Consider the following 21,019-nt stretch of genomic DNA (forward strand, 5'->3'; position numbering starts at 1 on the left):
ACCTCCTTTGAGTTCAGTTCCAAATGAGAAAAGGAAAGTTGAAACTCTTTATTGAGATAGAACTGGATGTTCACTAGACACTTAAAGATTGACCCGGCCACTACAGAAAATGAATGATGAATCTGTGGGAGCTAAAGGAAAGGCAAGAGAAAACAGCATCCAGGCCTATTTTGACCATATAGAAGAAAACAGGCCCCTCAATTAACAATCTGGAAATATTTCATTTATTCAGTGCTTTTTTTTTTTTTAAAAAAAAAAAAAAAAAAAGGGCAATTCAGTCCTTCAGTTCATTTTAAAAAATAAGTGAGACCCATTCTACACTGCATCCATTAGCAAATGGGCTGAACACTCCCCATATGTTATAAAACCCAGCAAACATATGCCTTAGTGTCAGCAAACAAGCACTCTTCAAAATTTGATTTACTCACTTAACATCACGCATTTTCCTGACAAACTGACATATTTGGTAGTTTTATCATGTTGGACCAGTGTTATCTTACACAGAATTTTATACTCAAAAAATGAAGTATTTTCTCAATTACCTGATGTTTATAATTATAAATCTCATTCCACCTGCTTTCCTATTAAATAAAAAGATACTCATTTCAGTTTTGAGCTTGTCACAGTAGTTCATTTTAATACAGCCTGTGACTAACAAAGTCGACCCATAAAAATGAGAACCTGATTAAACCTAAACAATGATAAGGAAGGCACTTTTTGATGTGCTCATCTTTATATCCCGTTTAGGGATGAATGACTGTTTTAATCTGCTCTGAAATTTATTTCCTCGATGAAAAAATACAAATGAAATACTGTGTAATTTCTATTTAGAAATCAAAAGATCAGAACTGACACCTGTCTCTGGTGTGGCTTTAGCAGCACCCTTTCTAAAATACAAAGGGAGGAGCTTTAGAGTGCATGTACATTCCTCAAACTTTACAAAGCTTAAAAAAAAATTTTTTCTTATTTTATATAGCTGTCAGATTGTCATGAAAATGTGTCTGACACATAAGCAAATAGATATACCAGCAAATCCTGATTTTTCTGTTAACCTAGAGATATAAGGAGTAGCAAGAGGCGATAATTGAGATGAAGGAACATGAACAGTGGAGCCAAGAAGTTTTTCAGGTAGTGAACATGTCCACAGGCCCAGAGAATTTTGGCAACTGTGTAAGGCTGGATTAGATGACCAAGTTCTCTTTAGAGTCTTCAGATTCTACAGCGTCATGAAGAAACCATATGTACATATCAAAACAGACATTTCTGGTTAGTGTTCTTTCTGGTTCTAAAACATATATAGAATGGCACCCATAATCCCCTCTACCTCCACCAAGTAAGGTAAAGCTGAAAATGCAATATGAAACTGGAGACAAAGTTTAGCAATGCAAATCAATTAATAACACTTACAGTGTCTGAATTTCCCTCCAGCAATATGTTGATAGCTTTGTTGACATCTCCATTACAGTCATGTAGAGCCACGATGCATTCATCCTGATTTTTTCCTGTCACCTCCATAAGCTGTTGAAATTATAAGAAAATGATTAGGGGAACCCAAAATTGGCACTTGATATTAATTTTAAAATTCTACTATATAAAGACAAAGATTATGCAATCCTTCCACATGAAGATGACCTCTTCCAGACTCTGAGTGTACAATCTAAGGTCCAGTTTACTTGCTTTTTGTGGTGACTCCATGTCTTTCCACCAAAACTGGCAAAGTCAAGCTACAAATCAACCTTCCTCCAAGCTGACCAAGCATCAGATTCTTAATCAGCAGCATATATATACATACATACCAACATTTTCAGAACACTCAGGATCAGCTTTATGACTGCTCAAACTAGTTCACAGGCCTGGGATTCCCAAGTTTCTAAACTTACTCAAATGTTAAGTGGGACTATATATATTTCAAAAAATACTGGAGTGGGTTGCTGTTTCCTTCTCCAGGGGATCTTCCTGACCCAGGGATCGAATCTGGGTTCCCCTCACTGCAGGCAGAATCTTTTCAGTCTAAGCCACCAGAGAAGCCCTCCCAAAGACCAAGTATGAGTATTTGGCCACAGCTGCCAAACATCCAGTCCAACTGCCTGCTCTGCACAACAGTCTAGCAGTCTCTGCCGATGCTCCCTACATGGGCTATCACTGCGTGGTTTAGAACATTCCACACACAAAATAACCTATAACACTTCAGTGAGAGTCACTCAGTCGTGTCCGGCTCTTTACGACCCCCTGGACTGGAGCCCACCGGGCTCCTCTGTCCATGGGATTCTCCAGGCAAGAATACTGGAGTGGGTTGCCATGCCCTCCTCCAGGGGATCTTCCCAAGCCAGGGATTGACAGGTCTCCTGCATTGCAGGTGGATTCTTTACTGCCTGAGCCACCAGAGAAGCCGTATAACACTCTAAGGTCTCACAATTAGAATCTGGCAGCTATCACAAAACTCACTCTTGGACATACTATTTTCTGAAGTGGCCTCAACAGGGTACTATTGTTTGAAATTAAAGAAATCTCCTAAAAAAAAAAAAAAAAAGAAATCTCCTTGGTGGACTCCCTTTAACAAGAGATACTAAGCTATTTAACATGTTCAACACAAGGAACAACCACAGATTAGGCACAATATAGGTTTCTCAATTATTAGTGAGCAAACATATGATCTAAATATCTGTTGTGTTTAACTACATTTAACTATTTCAATATGCACCAATATCAGCTGCATTTCAAAACACTTTGACCCCAACATCTGAAATGATTTCTCTGTGGTCATAAAACAATTAGTCTATCAAAAAGGCAGGTCTCCTGATCTCATAAATACAGCTCTTTACACCACCCCATTCCATCCGATTTCCTTCCTGTGTTACCCAGTAAGGCTGTATACACTCTACAGCTTTCCAGTGCTTCAGTCTTTGGATGTCTACTAACAAGGTTAGATTTTTATCAAGAATCTGTAGTGGCCCAACAACCATCACATGCAGTTATTAAGATGTACAGTTACTGTGGAAATTCCCCCAGTGACTGGATTAGTAAAAAGAGAACCATCCTTAAAACTTAAAGCTCTGAGCTCCTGAACCAGTGCTCTTGTTTGTGTGTCTGCCATGCTCTTCAGATAAATATGTAGAAATATGTCTCAAATAATTCATAAACCTCACTCCAATTAATGAGGTCTATGACTTTTTAAGAAATCCTTTCTATGGCTTTCCAAAAATATCACTGTAAGTCTGATGACAGCAACTTAGGTAAGAACAGAGTGTACCACAGTAAAGCGCTAAAAGGTTCACCAAGGGACTTTCATTACAAGGAATTATTGGTAGACGTCTACCAAGGTAAGGGTTATAGCTTGGTTCCTAGAATCTTGAATGGAAAGAAACTCTTATCAAGAAAGAATAACATGAAATTAATGTTACCTCACTGCAAGTTCTAAATGAAGACATCACCCTAAAATGTAATAACTTTTCCAATCTATGTTTGGAACCATCACAATATGTGAAAAGACAATTTAGCTCTTCCTTAACATCAAACAAAATTTTCTGAGAATTTGTCAAATACTAACTAAATATACTCTCTATACACAAGTATATACAATGTCAGCCTGCTTTCACAAATGCTCATTGTTCACATGTAACACTAGTAACTCAGAAAGGTTCTACTGCTAAAATTGCTTCAGTCTAGCCACCAATACAGGTATTTAATCACCGGTTCAAAATCCAATTATTTGCAACTAAGCAAAAAATGTAATTTAAAATAAGAATCTCTAGTGAAATTACCTTTTAAAGCACAGTAAAATAGATTACAAAAATAACAGTATCCTTTGCCAGAAACATACCTGTTTAACTTTAGCTTCAAACTCTGAATCATTTTTATCAAAGATCACTTGAGCAAGACGCATCTGTTCAGCTGTTGCCTGGAAAATCAAATACAACTGTTAAAGATTTAATGCCAAAACCTGGTGCAAACTGGTAAAAGTTCTCAATCACTATGGTTACAGAAATACTGATTAACTAAAAAAACAAAACGACTCTGAATTTAGACCTCTTAAGTGTATATAATGTGTTCCTATAAAATAAATAAGTATCAAATTAAATAGCATAAAAGTCCCATTCCTTTGGCCAAATGACCTAAACAAAGTCCTGTTCATTTTCATTAGCCATGTGACTCATTTAAATTTTCTTTTTTGAATTTTCTTTTCCTTGAGGAGATAAAGTTATAGCATAACAGAAAGTGGAAGAACAGGAAGCAGTGCAAACTTCCAGAATACAGGCTTAGACCCAGCCTTGCTATCAAAAATCAAGAGCTTTGCTATCAACTCAAAAAAGACCAGTTCTGAAGAGAAGGCTGTACTTTCCTAAATGAAAACTTTTAAGTTATATTTTTATTTTTAGCCAGTTTTTTTTAATGATTTTCATTTAACAGAATTTTTAAAGAACCAACTTTCAAACACTAAAATTAGTCAGCTACAGAGAAAATTCTTTTCCAGCTGCTTTTTTCACTCAAAACCATTTTTCTAAAAAAAAAAAAGACCAAGTTACTGAATTTTTGAGGTTTACTTTTGTAGTATTTCTGCCAATTAAAAATTTAGAAAGGTATTAAAAAAAAAAAAAGTAATTCTTGGGAATTCCCTGGAGGTCCAATAGTTAACTCTGCACTTTCACTACCAAGGGCATGGGTTCAATCCCTGGTCGAGAAACTAAGATCCCACAAGCTGCATGATGCAACAAAAATAAGTAAACAAAAATTAAAAGTTTTTTTTAAAACTTGAAAGAAAATCTGAAAAGGTAACTCTTGTGCAGTGAGTTAACAGCAACATACCAATTTGGTTCCTTGGCTCTGACAAAGGTACCATAATTGTGACAATAAAACCAGATGAGGGATATACAGGAAATCTCTGGTCTCTCGGCAACATTCTAATACATCTAAAATTACTCCAGGGCTTCCTTGGTGGCTCAGTTGTGAAGAATCTGCCTGCCAATGCAGGGGACACAGGTTTTTTTTTTGTTTTTTTTTTTTTTGGGACACAGGTTTGATCCCTGGTCCAGGAAGATTCCACATGCAGCAGGGCAACCACAACTATTGAGCCTGGGAGCCACAACTACTGAGTCCACAGACCCTAGAGTCCATGACCCTCAACTAGAGAGTAACCCCCACCACTAGGAAAAAGCCCATGCAGCAACGAAGACCAAGCACAGACAAAATAAATAAAAAACTATTTTGGAGTAATTTTATTTAAGTAAAGTTACTACTGCTAGCTAAAATCTATATTAACTCCTAACATAAACATTTTTAAAGTTAAATCATTTAAATTACTGAATGAGCCTGGGGTGGGGGATTCACTAAATGCTAATAAAAAACAGCTTTTCATCTTTGCTTTTAATATAGATTCATCATAATCTTGACGGTGGGGGTGAGGGGGCTGTTAGCATTTTGAACAATATAAAAACACTTTTCATAAGACCTTTCCAGTTCATGTGCATGGCTGATTATTCAAGCCCCAGATAGCTTTGGCCAGTTCCCTCCAACCAAATGGCCAATCCTTTGATCCCAACCTATGCCTGCTGTGATCTCAGCTGAAGTGCTAGTACATTACAGAAAGATGTTTACATTATAGAAACACTGTCTACACATATGGCCAATTTTACCTCAATCCTCATCAGTATACATAAGGGCCTTAATGCTGCAGTCTAAAGAACCAAGGTATGAAATAACTGAATGAGGTAAAAGGGAAAACCAAAGGGGAAAATGAGTTCTGGAAAGATGGCACTTCCACATTACATATCTGAGTTTTGGGTAGTGGCAACCACTTATGAATCAAAGTACACCACTGGGACAGGGCTTCCCTGATGGTCCACTGGTTAAGAATCTGCCTCACAAGGCAGAGGACACAGGTCCAATCCTTGGTACAGGAAGATCCCACATGCCATGGAGCAACTAAGCCCAGGCACCACAACTACTGAGCCTTCACTCTAGAGCCCTCAAGCCACAACTACCGACCCACGCGACGTGGAGCTCGAGCCCATGCCCAACAGGAGAAGCTTCTGCAACAAGAAGCCCACGCACCACAACCAGAGAGTAGCCCCCACTCGCTGTAACTAGAGAAAAGCCTGAGCACAGCAACAATGACCCAGCGCAGTCAAAAGTAAAAATAAACAATGTTTAAAAACCCACTGGGATAAAGAAAAAATGAATATATAAACTATATATATATGAGAATCATTTTGCTGTAGAGCAATAAATAACACATTGTAAATCAACTATACTTCTATAAAAATAAATAATAAAATTAAAAATAAATTTTAAAAAAATGAACTAAACCATTAGGGCTCTTTGTGCTAAAATCCTACATGATTAATTTCTGTCCATTTTCCCTAATACTAATCCCTCCTAGTCTCTGAACTTCAAGTCTAAAAATCGTGCCTCACTCATATTCTCTCAGCCTTGCTCCAATCCAAGCATATCCAAACCAAGCTCATCGCTTCTTAACATAAATTTCCTTAAATAACAAAACTTACACACAGTCCACAAGAAAATCACAGTGACTCATATAAGGTAACTACCTAATACCAAAACTACTTACTTGGCACTTAACATATTTTTCTCTGATATCAAAAGCAAAATACTAACCATTACTATTTTGTAGGGTCACATTATCAATAGTAAACACCTGTATTATGTTTATTGGCTGCATAAAAATCTACTGGATAGGTCTTTCATTTTACTCTATAAACTTTCATTACAATCTAAACACTACAGGAGTCATTATTACACTTAATCTTCTATATATATCCAAGATAGCTTTCTTAGAATACATACAATGATGAGTCAAAGAAGTGTCTAGAAAAACGTTAAAAGAAGTTTCACACATCTGCTCAAAAATGCTCCTCACAAAGGCTGCAAAAATTTATAATCAACAGTGTAAAAGGGTCTGCTTTCTCAAAATTCAGTTTTTAAAAAATGCAAATTTAACCAATTAAAAATAAAGATGATCTCTATTTAGTTTGATTTTACTTCGTAGATCATTAGTAAGAGTAATCTTTTTAAAAATAAACATTAATATGCTAATGATAAAAAAGACTATGAAACAAGAGTGTAGGAGAGCTGAAATATCTTCATTTTGCAACCACCACAGGAAAAATTAATTCAAATAAGAATCATCAATGAATGCTCATTTTAAAGGGGAAAGTTCGATGAGGAAGAGGTTATTTACACAGGGTCTCAAAGTGTCTCCACAAAGATTATTTTTCAGTTGTTGGCTAACAATAAGGGAAGTGAGCAAAACCTTGACTGAGTAATCAAAATTAACATCCTCAGTGAGGGCAGAGACATCATGTGACACTACACGTGGGACTCAGAGATACTCCGTATCAGTTAAAGAGCGTTCCAAACAGACATCTATAACCTGAATCTAATCATAAAGGAAACATCAAACAAACTCAAACTGAACATTTTTTACAGTAACTGGCCTTCTTAAAAAACTGCTATTATTTCAGAAGACCAAGAACGGTTCCAAATTAATAAAGACTAAAGAAGCTTGTCAAGCAAATAGGATATGATGATTTTGTACTGGAAAGAAACATGACATAAAAGACATTATTGGAGTAAATGACTTTATTGGAATAAATGAAAGTTCCACATGGACAAAATTGGAATATGAACTGGCTGACTAGTTGAAGAACAGGAAACCCCATGTAGTCAAGTGGCGCTGACTTGAAAGTAAGGTTGGCCAATCTGTGCACAGCACCTGATACTAGAGGGTTTTGACAACTCCAACAGCAAACCAAGTGTCAGGACTGCAGAAAGGATGAAACAGGCTGGAGTAGTACCATCATAAACTATGAAACTGACCAGCAGCCATGAAATTAAAAGACGCTTACTCCTTGGAAGGAAAGTTATGACCAACCTAGAGAGCATGTTAAAAAGCAGAGATATTACTTTGCCAACAAAGGTCCGTCTAGTCAAGGCTATGGTTTTTCCAGTGGTCATGTATGGATGTGAAAGTTGGACTATAAAGAAAGCTGAGCACCAAAGAACTGATGCTTTTGAACTGTGGTGTTGGAGAAGACTCTTGAGAATCCCTTGGACTGCAAGGACATCCAACCAGTCCATCCTAAAGCAGATCAGTCCTGGGTGTTCACTGGAAGGACTGATGTTGAAGCTGAAACTCCAATACTCTGGCCACCTGATGTGAAGAGCTGACTCATTTGAAGAGACCCTGATGCTGGCAAAGATCGAGGGCAGGAGGAGAAGGGGACAACAGAGGATGAGATGGTTGGATGGTATCACCGACTCAATGGACATGAGTCTGGGTAGGCTCCAGGAGTTGGGGATGGACAGGGAGGCCTGGCGTGCTGCAGTTCATGGGGTCGCAAAGAGTCGGACACTACTGAGCGACTGAACTGAACTGAACTAACTAGCTAAAGTTCCCATCAAAAGAAAATACTGGAAGTAGAATCAAAATTGGGCCACATATACAGAAAATTCCAAAAAAAGTCCACATTGGGGGAACAGAACAAAGCCTGGAAATCTCAGAAAGCAAGCCAACATAATTACAAAGGTAAAGAGGAAACACTGAAATGAGAAAAGCCACTCTGAACCATGTTGCCATGTAAAAGTTCAAGACTCAGTTCACATAAAAATGAGCAATTTAAAAGTAAAGATCAAACCCAATACAAAGTTAGTGTAAGAATAAGCAAGAAAGAAAAGAATAAGCAAGGTAATACCCCCCCATAACCAATGACAGTACACCAAAAAAGGTGCCTAGGGAAAAAAGTAAAACCACTATCTTCTGTTTCAAAATGTAAAAGACTGAGCACAAAGAAAAAGATAAAAACATAAAAGAATAACATTTTATGTCTACATTTTTCTAACTCAGAAATGAAATGAAAACTAAACTGAAAAGAACACAAAAGTAAACTTAACAATTAATGCTATAAGAGAAACACAAGGCCAAAGAGGAAAATACTTAAAGTAAAAATGAAATTTAAAAAAGGAAAAAGATAAAGGAATGGGAGAAAAGAAAGTGTCAAATGTTGAATGTAGGCAAAAGACAACCCAACCTCAATCTGCGGAGAATACAAGTCTCTGAAGACAACAAGGACAGAAAGGGAACAGTACAAATGTTTAAAACTAAACTTCAAGAAAAATGTCTGGAAAGCAAATAGAATAATGTTTAAATGTGTGAACAAAAACACACTGTACTTAAGAATATCAATGCATAACAATCCACACTAGGATATTTTCTAGTAAAACAGCTGGACTTTAAAACAAAAATATCCATGTGTATGTAGGCAGAAATAACAAAAGACTTCTAAGGGAAAGAAATCAGAGTTATCAATAAACTTGTCAAAAGCAATGCTTTAATGCAAAAAGAAAATAAACATTTTAAGATATTCAAGTAGAGGAAGTAAGAGCCAAACATGTATAGCCAAAAAAAATGACTTTAAAGTCAAATACAAAGGGCATAAATCATTACCAGCACCATAGAACACTGGGATAATTATTCCCATGAGCCTTTCCTGGGGAATCAACAACAGCACTGACTTCAGGTAAATAATCTAAATGACTAGAGATATTGACCTAAGTACATGCTTAATAGTCACAATAGTATTTATTGTAGAAGTAAAACTAAATGATGTCTCAAATGGAGAAAGTACAGTATGAACAGGGCAGGCAGGTATAGGACACTATTTAAAGAGGGACAGAAGGGGACTCCCGCAAATTCCAGATGGAGCTTATCGGCTGATCCAGGTGCCATGAATACCAAAGGCTGTACCCTGGAACAGTGAGTGCACCAATCTGTCCTTTGTGCTGGCATTAGCAGTCATATCATTTTTTTCACTCGAGGGCTACCTCTATCAAGTAAAATATGCTTTCAAGGCTATTAATAAGGCTGTCATAGCAAAAAACCATGTAGTGACCCTCATAAAAGGAAAGCGGATGACAAATTACTAAAGTGTAGCAGAGTGACCATTCAAGATAACCAGAAACGCTGGCTATGTCAAGAAATAATAGAATGACAGCTGACAATGGTTCCGCATTATGAGTCACATTATGAGACCAAAGGCCTAAGGCATAAACAAGTGTGGCTAAGAGACCCCTGTTGTGTTCAAGAACTGAAGACACTTACTTCCCAGGTCTATACACAGAGTGCCTTTTGGTTGTTGAATAATTTTCACCAATACTAATAAAAATCGAGGCACTCAGATGTACAAGTGTGATTATCCTGCAAATTAATGCTGTTAGTTTAAAAGCTGCTACAGAAGGAGCTGAAGCAAATAAGCTAAGCAGTTTCACTGAAATTTCACATCTGAAGAAACTATTCAATTAGACATTTCTTCTATCAACTGACTTCAAGGTAAAGCTAAAAATTCTAAATTAAAAAAAAAATTTTTTTTACAGAATCAGAACTGATACACACATTTGCTCCAGCAAAGAATGTAAACATTTATATTCAGTATGTTGAAATCTGATACCAATGACCAAGATATTACATAAAAACAAGGTAACGTTTATGGAGGCCCCTGGAATGAAAAAGGACAAGTTCCCTAAGTTGAAAACTGTGTATAAATAAAAACAGCACTGGGCAAGGAGAGATGGTGTAAAAATGGGGAAAACATGGTAGTAGTTTTGGCATTGTTATTTTAAAGGCTGTATACATACATAATGTGAGATAAAGCAAATGAGTAATTTGGGGATATTCTAATTACGCCAACCTCTGGATTCTGAAGAAACTAGGATTCTCAGTGTAGAAGTAAAGAAAATGCAATGTAAAAAATGAAAATGAAAATTCTGTAGTCATGTCAATGTATGACAAAACCCACTACAATATTGTAAAGTAATTAGCCTCCAACTAATAAAAGTAAATGAAAAAAAAAAATTCTGTAGTCCTGAATTTGAACTATCAGCGTTATTAACTCATGAGGCATTTTTATTTTTCACTCTGTCCACTGGAGAGACCTATAAACAATGACAAACCCAAATCTGTTACCAGATAGAAGTCTCTAAGTGCCATTTCCCACTAAAAGATGCCAGGATACCCTAGCACAATGTCTGATCAAGAAATGCAGCAGAAATTATACAAGAGAAGTCTGGAGTAACTTATAACGCCAGTTTATGAAGAAACTATCAAAGATTACTAGAACCAAGTCAAAAAGTCCTCAGGAGCCAATTTCAAGAGACCTGGCTAAAGATGGGATAATTTCAACTTAAAAAAAAAAAAAAAAAAACTACGAATAAAACCCTTTAAGTGGTAAAACCGGTTAAGTTCATATTAAGTATTCACTTTTGGAGGATGATAGGTAATCAAGTAATTATTTTAAAATGTATCAATATATTCTTCAAATATGTAATAGTCATGAAAAACTGCTGCAGATCAGGAGAGACTAAGGAGAACTAAGGAGGCAACAAATTGGATCGAATCCTGGAACAGAAAAGAGACCTCAGTGGAAAAACTAGAGAAGTCCAAATAAAGTCTGTATTTATTTAATAATATTGTGCCAATGTTATCTTCCTCTTGACAAATAATTACATAAGACAGAAGTCCGTAAACTACAGTCTAAGATCTGATTTTGTATGGTGTGCCATCAAAGAAAGGTTTTTAGCATTTTAAAAATGTTGTAATACAACAAAAACAAAGAAAGAAACAACATGCAGCAGAGACTGTGTGTGGCCTTCAGACCAGAAAGGATTTGTCATCTGGCCCTTTCTGGAAAAACTCTGCCAATATTTAATATAAAAGGCTAGGATTAAAGGAAGCTGGGTAAATGTTGTAGAGACCTCTATCATTTTCCAACTTTTTTTTTTCAAATCTTAAAATTATAAACCTTTTAGCTAGAACAACCAAGAAAAAAGACAGAAGTCTCAAATTATTAAAATTAGGAGTGAAATGAGAAGCATCACTACAAACTTCAGAAGAATTAAAAGTATTGTAAGAAAATAACCATGTACAAGTTTATGCCATCTAGCTGAATAACCTAGACAGAAGTCAACAATTCTGTCTAAAAGGCAAACTTCTAAAAACACACAAATTCCTGAAACTGACTCAAGAAAGACTCAAAATCTGTAACAGTGATTGAATTAGTCAAAAAGAAGCTCCCACAGAGAAACTCAGGCCCAGATGACTTCACTGGTAAATCCTATCAAACAATGAAAGAACACCAATCATCAGTTTTTCACAAACTTTTCCAAAACACAGAGAAGGGAACCATCCTAATTCATTCTATAAGGCCAGTATTACCCTGACACCAAAAGCAAAAACATCACAAGAAAAGACAACTACAGAAAAACATCTCCCCACAAAATCCTTGCAAACCCTAGCATACCAGCAACACACAAAAAAGAGTATGTACTGTGACTGAGTTAAGTTTACCTCAAGAATGCAAGGTTTTTTAACATCTTAACGTAATAAATCATATTAACAGAATAACGGACAAAACATGATTATTTCAGTAGACACAGAAAAGAATTTAATAAGATCCAGTACCCCTTTAGGCTTAAAGCTCAACATTCAGAAAACTAAGATCATCGCAATGGGTCCCATCACTTCCTGGCAAATAGATGGGGAAACAGTGGCTGACTATTTGGGGGGCTCCAAAAATCACTGTAAATGGTGACTGCAGCCATAAAAGACGCTTACTCCTTGGAAGGAAAGTTATGACCAATCTAGACAGCACATTAAAAAGCAGACACATTACTTTGCCAAAAAGGTCCATCTAGTCAAAGCTATGGTTTTTCCAGTGGTCATGTATGGATGTGAGAGTTGGACGGTGAAGAAAACTGAGCGCTGAAGAATTGATGCTTTTGAACTGTGGTGTTGGAGAAGACTCTTGAGAGTCCCTTGGACTGCAAGGACATCCAACCAGCCCATTCTAAAGGAGATCAGTCCTGGGTGTTCATTGGAAGGAGTGATGTTGAAGCTGAAACTCCAATACTCTGGCCACCTGATGCGAAGAGCTATCTCATTTGAAAAGACCCTGATGCTGGGAAAGATTGAGGGCAGGAGAAGAAGGGGACAACAGAGGATGAGATAGTTGGATGGCATCACCAACTCAATGGACACGAGTTTGGGTAGGCTCCGGGAGTTGGTGATGGACAGGGAGGCCTGGCGTGCTGCGGTTCGTGGGGTCGCAAAGAGTCGGACATGACTGAGCAACTGAACTGAACTGAACCCCTTTAGGATAAACAAACTCCAACAAATCAGAAATAGAAGGGAACTTCCTCAACTTAATAAAAACTTTAATTTAAACCAACAACTTTAATAATCTACTTACTGGTGAAAGATAACTGAAAGCTTTCCTCCTAACATCAAGAACAAAATAAGGATGTTTGTTCCAGCCATTTGTACTGGAGGGTCTAAACAGACCAAGTCTTTCAGCAATTAAGTGAGGAAAGTAGAATATATGCATGAACTGAATTTTTATGGCTAAAATGCCAACACACACATACACACACACTCACTCACTCTTCTCTCTCTCTCAGGAAAATGCCCAAACTTGAGAAAAACATAGTACAAATATTATACAGGATAGGGCCAACAGTAATTTGGTAAATAACCATCATGAAACTGTTCATCAATGAAGAATTATCTTCCTAAAAGATCAAAAAGTTCCTATTATAAAAATTATTAAATCACAAAGTACAGCTTCTGTTTTATGGCTAGGAAGATCTCGGAGGTAGTAATCCAGTTCAACTCCATGCTGCACCCCTGTGTAATTTACTAACGCTTTATGCTGGGCGTTACTGGCACAGGCTTCCTAACTACCAGAGGTGTGGGGTATCCAGTGTTAACAATTATGCTGTCTCCCAACTAGGGAAGAAGCTTTTTGAACAGTCTAAGAAAGCAGTCATGAGAGTCCAGGCTAGTGTGGCCACGAGAAGGAAGGGATGTAAAAGGAGATGTTTCTTCTATCACTTTATACTTGCCGACTGAGAAAAGTGACTGCAACAAGCACAAGATCTGGGAGAACTCTGCCTACATTCGTCATAGGAAACCTGTGAGAATCCAATGGAAAGAGGCAGGAGAATGGAGGGCAAAGTGGAAAGCAGTCAATAGTACATAACATCACCAGAACCCTAACGCAGGTGTCTATACCAAGAAAATAAAATGAGCACAACTTTCTGGGATGAAGGTGATGTTCTGTATCTTGATAGGAGACTGGGTTACACAAAATGTATACAAAAAATATATTTAAGTGATCTGATACACTTAAATGCACCTGTATGTAAACTGCACCTAAAAAAAAAAAAAGAGAGAAACCTAGACAAATATTAAGCTCTAGTTAATGACATATAAGCAAGAGTGTCCAGGGGTAAATCATATTGATGTATTTGAAACACATAAAAAAATAAGATAGCATGATGGATAGCTAATCTAATGAGATAAAAACAAATAGAGCAAAAAGGTAACTGTGAGGGGGCTGTCCTGGTGGTGTGTGGCTAGGAATCCACCTGTCACTGCAGGGAACACTGGTTTGATTCCTGGTCCAGGAAAATTCCACATGTCGCAAAGCAACTAAACCCATGTACCACAACTATGGAGCCTGCATGCCCTTAGAGCCTGTGCTCCGCAACGAGAAGCCACCACAATAAGAAGCCTGCACACCACAACTAGAGTAGCTCCCAGCTCCCTCTAACTAGAGAAAGTCCATGAACACCAACGAAGACTCAGGGTAGACAAATAAATACATAAACAATTTTTTAAAAGTAACTGTGAACTTGTGGGTGTTTGCTGTACAAGTCTTTCACCTTCTCTTTATATTTAAACATTTTCTGCCATATGACCCAGCAATACCACTTCTGGGCATACACACCAAGGAAACCAGATCTGAAAGAGACACGTGCACCCCAATGTTCATGGCAGCACTGTTTATAATAGCCGGGACATGGAAGCAACCTAGATGCCCATCAGCAGACAAATGGATAAGGAAGTTGTGGTACATATACACCATGGAATATTACTCAGCCATTAAAAAGAATTCATCTGAATCAGTTCTAATGAGATGGATGAAACTGGAGCCCATTATACAGAGTGAAGTAAGCCAGAAAGATAAAGAACATTACAGCATACTAACACATATATGTGGAATTTAGAAAGATGGTAACGATAACCCTATATGCAAAACAGAAAAAGAGACACAGATGTACAGAATAGACTTTTGGACTCTGTGGGAGAAGGCAAGGGTGGGATGTTTCGAGAGAACAGCATCGAAACATGTATATTATCAATGGTGAAACAGATCACCAGCCCAGGTTGGATGCATGAGACAAGTGCTCCCACTTGGGGAGGGGGGATCGGGATGGGGAATACATGTAACTCCATGGCTAATTCATGTCAATGTATGACAAAACCCACTACAATACTGTGAAGTAATTAGCCTCCAACTAATAAAAATAAATGAAAAAAAAAATAATAATAAATAAAATAAACAAACATTTTCATAATAAAATATTGGCGGGGGGGGGGGGATATCAACAGACCAGAAAAGAAGGCCTGGAAGAAGGTCAAAAATTAAGGACGAAGGAAAAGAAGGGGGAAAAATAGATGTTAAACAGGAGCTAAAATAAAAAATATAAATGAAATCAGAGAAAGACAAGTACTATTCGATATCACTTATATATGAAATCTAATAAATAATACCAATGAATCTATATACAAAACAGAAACGAGACTCACAGACATAGAAAACAAAACTGACAGTTAAAAAGGGGAAAGGATGTGGAGGCGGGATAGATTAGGAGTATGGGATTAATGGATACAAACTACTATACAAAATATAGTTAAGGTACAAGGAATTACTGCATAACACAGGGATCTGTATTCAGTATCTTTTAATAACTATAAATGGTAAATAATCTGAAATATATATATATAACTGAGTCACTCCGCTGTCCACTTGAAACTAACAATGTTGTAAATCAACTATACTTCAATTAAAAAATAAGTACACACACACACAATAAATGGGGGAAAATATCCAAGAAAGTGAACCACAGACCAGTTGGAGAAATTCACTCACTGTATGATGTTTATTAGCGGAATATGCCTAGTTCAAGACATTTCACAGAGAAAATACAGCATACAACAATTTTACAGAGTAAATGATACACCAAGGACAGGAACTCTCGCTATAATATCTTTCTGAAAAGGGACGTGGGATCAACTAAAAGTAATAGAGCAGGGAGGGAAATAGCTATAATAATACCTCTAAAGGCAGCAATATTTAAACTTAAAATTTGCTAAAGAATTGTCTGTGCTTCCTAAATATACACAAGTTACAAAAACAAAGAACGCTCCTCTAACTCTATTAAAATGTCTTATAAAATATTAGTAAGAGAAACACTCAAGTTGACGAACTTTCACTCAAGACTATAAGCAGAAAAGTTACTGCCAACAGCATTTTGCTGCAGGCAATAGTTTAGGGCTTCTATATATTTCCTTATTTTCATTTTGATACTTTTGCACCCACACATTTCTAACCATAAAATCATTCTTCAGTACCATATGTAAGGTAAATACTAATCACTAACTTATTCAGACTCAGCTTTTTCAGCTTAAATACTATGACTGGAATACTCTTTGTATTTCTCTTCAGTGATATCATCATTTTATTCCTAAGAGATTATAGACCATCTAGACACAACACAGCTGATGCACTTAATAGGAGTACAGTATTGCAACACTAGCATAGCATATTGATGGAATATAAAGCACTTTAAATCAGAACCTAAAATATTCTTTTCCTTTGCTGACTACCCTAGTCAAGAGAAAATTACTTTAAATATTCAATAACCAAAGCACCAAATTAAGAGTATGACAGGAAAGTTGCCAGGCTGAGCTCTAGAATGTGTCAAGAGATCTGTTCAGCTTCTGAAATCAGAGGAAAAAAGCAGAATCAAGGGGTAAGTTAACAAGGTTACACACCCTCCCCTACAACAAACATCAGTGACATCCACCATACAACTGTTGAGTGGAAAAATAAAAGTCTTGCCAAGAAAAACAGCATTACTAACTCTCTTCCCCTGGATCTCTCTTCCATTTACTTGGCTCATAATGAGCTAAAGCTACTTTCACAATGAACAATGTGTTCATAGCTTTTCTAGTGGAGTCAAATGGTTTGGGCTGTATCTGTCACCTAGCAGATTTGGAAAATACAATGAAGTCAGATTTTGTTTTATAAATCACCTTATGCCTACCATCTAAACATAAGTATTGTTCAGTTCAGTTGCTCAGTCGTGTCCGACTCTTTGCGACCCCATGAATCGCAGCACGCCAGGCCTCCCTGTCCATCACAAACTCCCAGAGTTTACTCAAACTCATGTCCATTCAGTCGGTGATGCCATCCAGCCATCTCATCCTCTGTCATCCCCTTCTCCTCCTGCCCCAATCCCTCCCAGCAGCAGGGTCTTTTCCAATGAGTCAACTCTTCACATGAGGTGGCCAAAGTATTGGCGTTTCAGCTTCAGCATCAGTCCTTCCAATGAATACCCAGGACTGATCTCCTTTAGAATGGACTGGTTGGATCTCCTTGCAGTCCAAGGGACTCTCAAGAGTCTTCTCCAACACCACAGTTCAAAAGCATCAAGTTTTCAGCACTCAGCTTTCTTTGTAGTCCAACTCTCGCATCCATACATGACCAGTGGAAAAACCATAGCCTTGACTAGACAGACCTTTGTTGACAAAGTAATGTCTCTGCTTTTTAATATGCTGTCTAGGTTGGTCATAACTTTCCTTCCAAGGAGTAAGCATCTTTTAATTACATGGCTGCAATCACCATCTGCAGTGATTTTGGAGCCCAAAAAAATAAAGTCAGCCACTGTTTCCATTATAATTAATTATTTACAAGATGTTTACTTCTTGGAAGGAAAGTTATGACTAACCTAGACGGCATAAAGCAGATATCACTTTGCCAACAAAGGTCTGTATATTCAAAGCTATGGTCTTTCCAGTAGTCATGTACAGATGTGAGAGTCGGACCATAAAGAAGGCTGAACACCAAAGAATTGATGCTTTCAAACTGTGGTGCTGGAGAAGACTCTTGAGAATCCCTTGGACAGCAAGATAAAAGCAGTCAATTGTAAAGGAAATCAACCCTGAATATTCATCAGAAGGACTGATGCTGAAGCTCCAATACTTTGGTCACCTAATGCAAACAGCTGATTCATTGGGAAAGACCCTGATACTGGGAAAGACTGAAGGCAAAAGGAGAAAAGGGCAACAGAGGATGAGAAGGTTGGATGGCATCACCAATTCAATGGGCATGAACTTGAGCAAACTCTGGGAGATAGTGAGGGACAAGGAGGCCTGGTGTGCTGCAGTACATGGGGTTGTAAAGGGTCAGGCATGACTTAGCGACTGAACAACAATTAAGAACTATTCTTTTGCTTAAATGTTTTAACAGTTGGGTTATAAGCAAAATACTGGGTTCTTTCAATAACCAGGCCTTTTTCATTAAAATTTCAAATATTATTATAATCACTTCATAACATATGCAGAATATACAATAAGAGTAAAAGCTACCACTTCTTGAATAGAACTTAAATAATCTCTAATTCCTTCCAAGCATTCTGTAAAGTAAACATTGTGAAATTAATAGAGGGAAAATTCACTAAAATGGAATCAGGAGACCAGAAGGGGGAACTCTCAGGCAGTACCACTAGAGGTCAATTAGGAAAAACTAACACTGCAGGGAGGCCCCGATGGGAAAAGATGTACACTGCATCCCCACAAGAAACCAACTATTTCAGCAACTCAGTTACTGAGAAACCCTTACTACCCTGTACCTCACTTTTCTCTAATGGACTTTTGTTCAAAATAACCCCTCCCAACTTCCTCATTTTTCTCTATAAAATAAGGTTCCTCTGTTTCTGAGACTTGCCTATGGTTTCTGCGATGGCTTGCTTATTCTGAATTGCAATTCTCTACTATTCCCAAGTAAGCCCATTTTTCCTCATAAAATAACTTCTTAAGCTTAACATTATCACACTCCATTTTATATTTTTTAAAACTTGAGTGTTTTTCTATCTCCTCACATGATACTAGATAATCAAGTGACAAAATTACCAGTTTATAAGACAAACCTATGTTCTATACATCATGTATGATGCATTAAGTACAGATCATCATTTCTGTGGTACTTCTACCAAAAATGCATAAACTCCCTCTAATCATGAAAAAATATCAAGACAAACTAAAACTGGGAGACAGTCTTTAAAATAAATGGCATATATTCTTCAAATACATCAGTGTCATGAAACAGAGGAAGTCCTACATTAAAACAGACTAAAGAGGGACTTCCCTGGTGGTCCAATGGCTAAGACTCCATGCTCCCAATGCAGGAGGCTGGGTCTACGCCCTGGTCAAGGAACTAGATCCCACGTGCCACAACTAAGACCCACAGCAGCCAAAAAATAAATGATATTTCAAAAAAGAAAGACTAAAGAGAACTGACACCTAAATACAATGTATGATCAAGGACTTAATTATCTAAAAAGGACATTATTGGGACAATTGGGGAAATATGAATACAATGTACAGGTTACATTAGATGAGCTGATTTTCTGATTTTTGATCACTGTTTTGTGACTACATAAGATCGTTTTTTTTTTAAATACATACTGCAATATTTAGGGGTAGAGATGCACCATATCTGCAATTTATTCTCAAAAAGTTTGAAGGAAAAGTTGTGTGGTCTCTCCTTTGTAGGAGAGAGAACAGGATAAATTAGCAAACATGGCAAAAATGTTAAAATCTGGGGGGAATCTAGAAGGATATTCAGAAATTATATGTACTACTCTCAAAATGTTTCTCTAACTCTCCAAGCAATTTTTCTTTTAAACTGAGGTTCAAAGAGACTTAAATAATATCTCAATGGTAAAGTGGCAAACTTAGGTCCCAAACCCAGGTTTACTCAGATTCAAAAGACCTCATGGTCTTCTTACACCCTGCTGCCTCGATAGGGTGTCTCAGTACATCTCTGCATTAGACATTTAGATTGGGCAGGAAGTATCTTCTGGAATGAGGGACACACATTCCACCCCCAATTTCAGGTTGTTCCCTTAAGAAACACTTTCAGGAATAGGGTTAATGATTTTAACTGTTAATGATAATACTGTTTTGAGAAATTCTCACCAAACGTTTTTTTACAAGGAAAGTCAGAAATGTAAGTGTCTAGGAATTCTTCTCCAAGTTCAGTGGGCAGCTTTTTTCTTCTACAAAATGAGTCACCCCTAAAGGGCCAATGGAAAAACTAGTAGAAACAATACTTGGCGGCCCTCCTTCCTCCATTCTGTAGACTTTGATTCTCTGGAAATCAGAAATCTAAGGGTCTAGAAATCCTTCTCAAAGCTCAATGGGCGGCTTTCCAAAAGTTGGGAAAATGGGAGATGGAGACAGTTTCCATTCCCAACAACTCATTTTTGTTTTTTTGCCACACTGCACGTCACGCGGGATCTCGGCTACCCAACCAGGTATCATACTTGTGCCTGTGCAGTGGAAGCATGGAGTCCCAACTCCCAAACCACCCAGAAAGTCCCAGAAAAGACAGCATTTTAAAAATCTCTTGTAATTCAGATTTCTCTCTACTTCAGAGTATTGTTCCCTGCTTTAGCAATGGATTCTTAACCACTGGACCACCAGAGAAATCCCTAAACTATCTTTTTAAGAACAAGTTTCAAAATCCTGGGTTTCCTACAAAGGAGAACATTAAAGCATATATGCCCCTTAATTTCTGTAATTTTAAACAAAGAAAACAAGAGCTCCCCAAAAACTTACCTGTACCACTTGTTTCTGTAGTTGTGTTGCCTGTGTCGCTGAAATCTGTGGTTTTTCCCGAGCACCTCTGGACCGGTCACTGCTCACGGAAGTCATCATATACAGTATATACAAAATAACGTATGCACAAAATAGAAAATCTGCAAGAAATCAGACATGGTAAGCAAAACTTCCAGATTACAAAAAAACAGCAAGGATAAAATTCAGGGATATGGAAGAAATATGAGATAAAGCAAAGATTCTCTAGAAAGGAAATTCTCAAGA

The 21,019-nt window shown here is 37.3% G+C and overlaps 1 protein-coding gene across 7 annotated transcripts in view; it reads right to left on the reverse strand.

Annotated features, from left to right (window-relative positions):
* UBAP2 (ubiquitin associated protein 2) overlaps positions 1-21,019 on the reverse strand; it is a 112,093-nt gene that overhangs the window by 59,413 nt on the left and 31,661 nt on the right. For all 7 annotated transcript variants that reach the window (XM_043453453.1, XM_043453458.1, XM_043453457.1 and 4 more), the window contains exons 2-4: positions 20,756-20,895; positions 3,821-3,898; positions 1,408-1,518 (exon numbers count right to left, since the gene is read on the reverse strand). In XM_043453453.1, coding sequence (XP_043309388.1) covers positions 1,408-1,518; positions 3,821-3,898; positions 20,756-20,854 — 288 coding nt within the window. In that variant the 5' untranslated portion in view covers positions 20,855-20,895. The remainder of the gene's footprint in view (positions 1-1,407; positions 1,519-3,820; positions 3,899-20,755; positions 20,896-21,019) is intronic.

This window comes from Cervus canadensis, chromosome 30, assembly GCF_019320065.1.
Source record: "Cervus canadensis isolate Bull #8, Minnesota chromosome 30, ASM1932006v1, whole genome shotgun sequence".
Classification (NCBI taxonomy): domain Eukaryota; kingdom Metazoa; phylum Chordata; class Mammalia; order Artiodactyla; family Cervidae; genus Cervus; species Cervus canadensis.